This window comes from Schistocerca serialis, chromosome 2 (assembly GCF_023864345.2).
Source record: "Schistocerca serialis cubense isolate TAMUIC-IGC-003099 chromosome 2, iqSchSeri2.2, whole genome shotgun sequence".
Lineage (NCBI taxonomy): Eukaryota > Metazoa > Arthropoda > Insecta > Orthoptera > Acrididae > Schistocerca > Schistocerca serialis.
The window spans coordinates 369,949,579-369,958,136 of NC_064639.1; the positions used below are offsets into that span (position 1 = coordinate 369,949,579).

The window sequence follows — 8,558 nt, forward strand, 5'->3', positions numbered from 1 at the left end:
GGATATGAAGTCATCCCATTTTAGGTTCATGATATATCTTAGCTTCTGTTGGTTGAAGCGTTCTAGTTTCTTCAGATCGCAGCGATACAACGTCCAGGTTTCGCAACCATATAGCAGGGTGGAAATGACTACAGCTTTGTACACCATCAGTTTGGTGTACAGTGTTAGGTCTTTATTCAGGAAGACACGCTTTGTAAGACGACCAAATGCTACATGTGCAGCACGTATTCTATTCTCCACTTCTTTTCCAGATGAGCAGTTGGATGACAGTATGCTTCCCAGGTAGAGGAAATGGTCCACTTGTTCCAGGAGTGTATCATAGATGGATATGCTGAAGTCAGGAACGGAGGAGCCAGGAGTTGGCTGCGCCATCACCTTTGTCTTTGAAATATTGATGGAGAGACCAAATCGTTCGTACGCCCTGCTGAAGGAATCAACTGACAGCTGCAACTCTGCAGGTGAATGAGCTGGAGAGGCATTGTCATCAGCATACTGCAGCTCTGTCACACGAGTGGTACTGGTGAACCTTTTTGAATGGAGTCTGGACTGGTTGAATAATCCTCCATCAAACCTGTACTTTAGTTCTATTCCTGCATTGTTTACGGTTGTCTCGTAAAGCATAGCTGCCAGATACAATGCAAATAATGTAGGTGCAAGAACGCATCCTTGTTTAAGCCCACTTGTTATTGGGAATTCACCAGTCATTTCATTCTGGCAGAGGACCTGTCCAGTCATATCAACGTGGAGAGCTTCAATCAGGTCAACAAAATGTTCAGGGCAGCCGAAGCGTTTTAAGACCATCCACATGGCTTCTCTGGGAACTGTATCAAAGGCCTTTTCTAGATCGTAGAAAACAAGTAGTAAAGGCTTTTGCTGTTCTCTGCACTTCTCCTGTAGTTGTCGTGCACAGAAGATCATGTCAATTGTCCCTCTTGAAGGTCGAAACCCGTATTGAGACTCAGGTAGTATAGTCTCTGAAAGTGTCTGGAGGCGATTTAAAAGGATTCTTGCGAAAATTTTTCCAGTGACAGAGAGTAGAGATATTCCCCGGTAGTTACCACAGACGCTTTTGTCGCCCTTTTTGAAGATGGTGACAATTGTGGAGTTCTTCAAGTCAGCTGGTACCTTGCGGGTTTCCCACATTAATATAATAAGTGAGAAGAGTCTAGTTTTTAGAGGCAAGCCGCCACCCTCAATAAGCTCCATCGGGATGCTGTCAGGTCCAGGAGCCTTCCCAGGTTTCACACTCTTGAGTGCCTTGCAAAATTCTTGAAAAGTTGGAGGATCAGCCAGACAGGGTTTTGGAGGGTGCTGTGGGACATTTTTGAGAAAATCTCCAGCGGCAGTAGAAGGGCTATTTAACAGTGAGCTGAAGTGCTCTTTCCAACGATTTAAGATGTCCTGACTTTCAGTAAGAATGGTGGAGTTGTCAGCAGCTTTAAGTGCTCCTGATGATGAGCGGATAGGTCCATACAGCTCTTTAATACCAGCATAAAAGCCACGCAGGTTCCTTGCATCAGAAAGATTTTGGAGTTCTGTGGCTTTCTGTTGCCACCATTTGTTCTTGATTACTCGTATTTCACTTTGACATTTCTGCTTGAGTTCTAGAAAGTGTGCTTTCGTTTCTGCGCAGGATGGATCTTGAGCAAGGGATAGGTAAGCATCCCGCTTTGCATTGATGATGGCTTGGATTTCTCCGTGGTTGTCATCAAACCAGTCACTTCTTTTCCGTGCACTACAACCAACAACATTCTCAGCAGTTTCTTTGATGATGTTCTTTAATGTGGTCCATTCTTGTTCGACGTCATCTGTGGTTGCTGGAGCTTTGTTAAGTTGTTCGGACAGTATGTCTTGGAAGTGTGAGCGAACATTTTTGTTGTTCAGGTTGCTTATGTTGAATTTTCTGCGTGGTGGGTTTGAAAAGTGTACCGCATCAAAAAAGCCTGAAGATGACGCAATGAAACGTTGAAACTAGTAGCGACCAAATAAAATCATAAGGACGGCTATAGGTGTTTTTATTTTTTGTCACAATAGTAAACGGCCGTCGTCCCAGAGACCTCCTGCTTAAAGGATGGACATACAAAATTTAATAAGCCGTCTTTTTCTTTGTGCAAGCTCAGTACTTAGCCAGCACTGACTCAAGATCATACCGGGTTATCCTGACCAGAATTATTAACATCGATCACGATAATTACTGTAAAAAAATTCTTGATGAATTGATGACCTACTCTGTTTCTGGAAGTCTGTTGAAAACATCGAACGTAGAATCCTTCGTGGGAAATATTGTTACCGATTGTACCTTACTTCCGTTCTCGATTCACTAAATCAAAGGTCTAACTAATCACAACTGTCACCGCATTCCCCTACAATTTGCCAGAAACACAATGCTGCGTTATTAGCGCTCCTTAAGAAATGGAATATCTAAAGCTTCGCGGCTCCTAATTAGATTTCATCCTCTCACTTTCTTCGTGCTATGCGCTGCTTTCACCTTACATGTATGTGGTAAGCTAAAACAGGGCGTATTCTCGACGTACTGTCTGTTGTAACAGCGAACAAAACCGATCCAGACGACTAAAGACGTCATCTGGATTGGCTTGATAGAGGTGCAGTATTTCCTCTGTAACAGCGAACAAAACCAATCCAGACGACTAAAGACGTCATCTGGATTGGCTTGACAGAGCTGCAGTATTTCCTCTACTACCGAAAATAAAATACGAATGCGGATCGATATAAGACTTCAACGATGGCAGGATCATTTCGTTTTCATTCTTCTGTGGCGTAGATATTTCTATGTGCTCGAAGACTGCAGACTGTAACTGCAAATGAACAAGAACTTAATTATGTAGCTTTATTTTTCTTTAGATTGTAGCTTACATCTCACAGATGTACATGCTTACAGTCGACAGCGAGAGAAATCACATCGTTAAAAGTTAGCGTGATACTGCTCGCATAGCAACCACATCCCTCTCCTAACTTATATGTTACATAGGACTTTTTTTTTTTTTTAGCTCAGGGAACAAGTTAAACTTGCTTACACCACGTGCTGTTTGTGCATCACTTGTTTTCGTTTGTTCATGTTCTCTGTAGATATCGGCATCTGTTTGGAGACAGCTCTTTACCGCAGCGTAAGTATATCTTCGAGAAATAAAGTTAATCTGTGTTTCTTTTCACTAATTTTGAAGTAGAATGTGTTTAGAATATTCTGTAACATACTACTGTCCCTACTGTGCCCGTCAACGCAGCATTTGGTCTACATTCAGCAACGATCTATGCTTCCAAATTCCAAGGGTGTTGTTTAAATAATATTCAGATCTTTCGAACTGAATTTTCTGAATATTTCACATACTTCAGTTATTTTCTGTAATTCATTTTGAACATGTCATGAAGTTTTAATTAATCACACAAATTTTTAGGATTTGGTATCATAATCGGCAAAAATTGAACTCTTATATGATCACTTTCAGGGTTTCTTACCTCAGTGGTATAGTCGGAAACCTTATAAGATCACGTTCTTGTCCACCTGTCTATCTGTCCGACAGTTATAAAAACTTTTTCTCATGATGTGCTAGACGTATCAGTTTCAAATTTACATCACATACTAAGGTCCATGGTCTCTTGGCAGTGTAAAAAGTTTTAATTTTTAAGCCAATGCAGTCAAATGATAGTGCCATTTATGTCATATATTTTGATAGTAGCAAACTCACTCATCAAAACCTATAGAGTACTTCTCGTTGACCCAGCCTCATGAAATTTTGCAAGACGCAAGGGTTCACAGTGAAACTGAGGGAAAAACCGAAAATTGTGGAATTGTAACTATATTACACGATTCTTTATTTGTCATTCGTTATCCTACTGTCTGTCTGTCCAACTGCCTGTTAAGACCTCTTTATCTCAGGAATTGATAGACGATCAAGTTGCCATTTATGTCACCTACTAAGGTCTATGATAGCTTGGTGGTTAAATAAATATAAGCTTCTAAGTTAATATAGTCGTAAGATATGACAGTTTACATATTTTATTACTCTCAAACTCACTCATCAAAATATCTTGCTTACTTCCTGTTCGCCTAGAATCATGTGTTAAGAAGAGGGGTTTCACAGCACAAGTGAAGAAACAACTCCGAAAATCGTGTAGTAGTATCTATATCATATAAAAATATCTTTTTGCCACTTACTTTGCACCGATCATCATTCAATAGCATGTTAGATAAATAGACATAAATCGTAGCTGTAATCATGGTTTGGAAGGTAAATAAAAATACTGTATTAAATTTCTCTCTCTTTATATAAAAACTAAAGCCCTCTTCTATCTTCTTTTTGTATGACCCGGATTCTTTCTTAACTACTGTAGAGATTCTGAGATTTTGGAAATTGTCGGGACCGATATCCTGCCAGTATCGGCATCGAACAGTCAGAAATCGTCAAGATGCTCGATTCCAGGGATGCATGAACTGTCTATTTATACGTTTGTACGGAACCGTCAGTGCAAGAGCCCTGCTTGCTGTTGACTAATTTTAAATTTAGTATTTCAATCTTGCTTTGTCCCGAAACAATTCACTCTACACCAATATAGACATTTCATTCGTAAAATCTGGCACTTAACAGCGGTGCACTGGCACATCCTTACGATGGGCACGAAGTCTACTGCCGAAATACACACATCAAAAAAAGCTTTGCATCACCTCGGTTCCGAGAGTTCCGGAACCTATAGAGAAAATTGGAGTAGAGATTAATATAAACATCATTTCCACCATTTTTATTGCTCATGAAAACCAAACATTGAATGTTGTACCACCATTCAGCAAGACCTTCAGAGGTGGTGGTCCAGATTGCTGTACACACTGGTACCTCTGATACCCAGTAGCACGTCCTCCTGCATTGATGCGTTCCTGTATTCGTCGTGGCCTGCTATCCACAAGTTCATCAAGGCACTGTTGGTCTAGATTGTCCCACTCCTCAACGGCGATTCGGCGTAGATCCCTAAGAGTGGTAGGTGGGTCACGTCGTCCATAAACAGCCCTTTTCAATCTATCCCAGGCATCTTCGATAGCGTTTACGCCTGGAGAACACGCTGGCTACTCTAGTCGAGCGATGTCGTTATCCGTGCACGATAGCTGCGCGAATTGTAGCTCATGAAGACGAACGCCTCGGCAATATGCTGCCGATATGGTTGCATTAACGGTCGGAGGATGGCATTCACATATAGTACAGCCGTTACGGCGCCTTCCATGAGCACAATGGAAGGACGTCGGCCCCACATAATGCCACACCAAAACAGTAGAGAACCTTCACCTTTCTGCAATCGCTGGACAGTGTGTCTATGGTTCTTCAGCCTGACCAGGTTGCCTCCAAACACGTCTCCAATGATTATTGGGTTGAAGGCATATGCGACACTCATCGGTGAAGAGAATGTGATGCCAATCCTGAGCGGTCCATTCGGCATTTTGTTGGGTCCATCTGTACCGCGCTGCATGGTGTTGTGGTTGCAAAGATGGACCTCGCCACGGACGTCGGGAGTGCAGCTGCGCATCAGGCAGCCTATTGCAGTTTGAGTCGTAACACGACGTCCTGTGGCTGCACGAAAAGCATTGTTCAACTTGATGGTGTTGCTGTCAGGGTTCCTCCGAGCCATAATCCGTAGGTAGCGGTTATCCATTGCAGTAGTAGCCCTTGAACGGTCTGAGCGAGGCATATCATCGACAATTCCTGTTTCTCTGTATCTCCTCCATGTTCGAACAACATCGCTTTGATTCATCCCGAAAGGCCTGGACACTTCCCTTGTTGAGAGCCGTTCCTTTAACTAAGTTACAATGTGGACGCGATCGAACCGCGGTGCTGACCGTCTAGGCATGGTTGAACCACAAAAAACAGAAGCCGTGTACCTCCTTCCTGGTGAAATGACTGGAACCGACCGGCTGTCCGACCCCTTCCGTCTAACAGACGCTGCTCATGCACGATTGTTTACGTCTTCGGCGGGTTTAGAGACATCTCTGAACAGTCAAAGGGACTGTGTCTGTAATCCAGTATCCACAGTCAACGTCTATCTTCAGGAGTTCTGGGAACCGGGGTGATGCAAAACTTTTTTTTTTATGTCTGTAGTATTCATTTCTGAAATGATCATTACTACTTTCACCCAAGAAATGTTCACTGCTGTTGTATGCCTCGTAATTCACTTACTAATTTTGCTCTATCAGTCGTTGCATCGAATACTGCACCGTTTTTGCATTTGTGAACGTCAATAACAAATGTTCCCTCTTGTCCTACGATATCTGCCTCGTTGTTGTTGGGTGTATGCGTTACAGTGATACTGCTGTTCACAGGTTGCGTGGGCGTGTGGGCGCTTGCTGTGCTGGTCAGCAGGCTTCTGCAGCAGTCTTGCTCCACACCGTCACATTGGACCGTGGTCTGAGGAGTGCCACACACACATATCACACACGCAAGAGGGAGCTTCTCTGCACTTCACAACCGACAATACAATGATGGACGCTGTTTCGTCAGCTCGGCCCTCAGGAGCAGCAATGTTTGTACTTAACCGTTTTATATGTCAATTTTGTACAAAATTCTGATAAAAAATTGAAAACCTGGTAGAAAATATCGATCGTTTTTGTATGTGGACAATCAAAAGTGAAATAAACATTTCATAATAATAAGTGTTTGGATGTTAAATAGTTACCTTCCATTTTAATCGTGAATATATTGGAAGTATATGGAGGACATTTCATTATCGATTTATATACTATTCTTTCTTACATACGAACTCCTGCAACTCAGCCGTAAGAGGTTCTGCGCCTTAGTTTATTGAGTGAGACTGAAACTTCGCGAAACCGCTAACAAATAAAAGACAAATGTGACTTGCGTTCTCCAGTTAGTTTATTGGTGACCATACCTTGGATAGTTTCACCAGAGCAGAGCAGCACTTGATTTTAAATAGTGTATTCCTGTACAGTTTATATTATCTGATACCGAACGATAACTTTGCTGTACCTTTCACTTTGTATGAAAAAATTTATTGTTATACAGTACCGTGACTGAAACGTTGGTGTCTCAGTGTAGTTTTTTTACAATATGACAGGTTGCCATACTCAGAATACTTACATGTCAACTGATGCTGTTCACACAAGCCTACGCAATTAAAATTATTTTCGTTGAGTAGAAATACAATCTGGATTTTATTTTTTTTTAATTTTTTCAGAGTGTTGCACTGCCCACTGCCTCTCAGCTATCACAGAAAATATTTTTCTGATCATGCCACTTTCAGCGACCATTAAAAAGAGGTAATAAAATATAGTTTTCATATACTTATGATTTTACTCCAGCAGATTATGAGCATTTTAGTCTTCAACATTCAAATCATTGTCAGTGATTATTCTAACGCCACCAGCGTCGTGTGGGAAACCCAAGAGACAGACTTCGGTCACCACCTCCAACTAAAGATGTTGGCGTATTGTTCTGAGCAGAAATCCGGGTTTGGAGAGACATTGGTATGACGTTAGAGAAAACTGAAGTGCCATTTACGAGGGAGGAGGCATCATTTGATCGCAGCAATAAATAAATGCCCACACATCCTAAACTGTTATAACACTCTCACACACACAGACATACGGGTGCGCGCCCGCGAGAGCATGCGTACTCACCATCAGATACACCTCACAAATATTCAAAACTCCCACCCAGAGTATCAACTGTTCAACTCACCACCATCTTGTTATCGTGGTTTTGTTAACACTGAAAATGAAAAATCTGCAAAGAACAGTTTTTACAGTGAAGATAATAGGGAAACCAGAAAAAGTAAGTTTAACATATTGCATAAACGGACACAAAACATTCACACAGAGTTAATTCATAACAGGGCTAACCATAATGCATCCAGTCGTAAATTTTTAAAGTAAATCAATTTTCTGCGTTAAGTTCTATTCGGTTGCCCATGACAAATTGTGAAAGGAAAATAGCTGTAATGCAAAACACGAATAACAACGAAACCCATTGCATGTGGTAACAAGGTATAAATAAAAAATCTTCTATGTTTTCAAATTTATGAATACTTAAGAACTCGGGACCGATGACCGTGGCAGTCTGGTCCCTTTAATCCCACAAACCAACCAACTTAAGAACTCGTGTTTATGTATGACATTACATAAAGATCATTTTCGTCCTGTTTTTTAATAGAAAGAAAAATATTCACTGATGATACTGTAAGTTCAGCAAGCACATCTGGGGGTAAACGAGTAAAATTTTTGATTTCTCAACGCGAATCCCACCCAAAAACAAATTTATTTGTAAGTCATCACCTACACAAGAGTTTCAAACTCAAATTGAATTTTAATACTATTGCTCGACCTCAGCACTGCAACTAAATACTTCAGTCTGTGCAATGTGATTGGTGCATCGAGAAATGACCTTTTGTCCCTGAATTTTTTTCCGTACATGAACTTCAAGATCAACTCAAGTTGCGAATCTGAAAATTATTGGTACGTCAAGGGTAGTTACTCCAGCGTGATCTATTTTCCACCAACCCGCACGTCTCATGTGGATGTGAATTAACCACTAACAAAAAATCAA

The 8,558-nt window shown here is 41.3% G+C and overlaps 1 protein-coding gene across 1 annotated transcript in view; it reads left to right on the forward strand.

The window, feature by feature from the left end:
- The window catches only part of LOC126455553 (cubilin-like), a 686,613-nt gene extending 680,005 nt beyond the window's left edge, over nucleotides 1-6,608 (forward strand). The window contains exon 13 of the mRNA XM_050091307.1: nucleotides 6,320-6,608. Coding sequence (XP_049947264.1) covers nucleotides 6,320-6,408 — 89 coding nt within the window. The 3' untranslated portion in view covers nucleotides 6,409-6,608. The remainder of the gene's footprint in view (nucleotides 1-6,319) is intronic.
- Nucleotides 6,609-8,558: the final 1,950 nt, after the last annotated feature.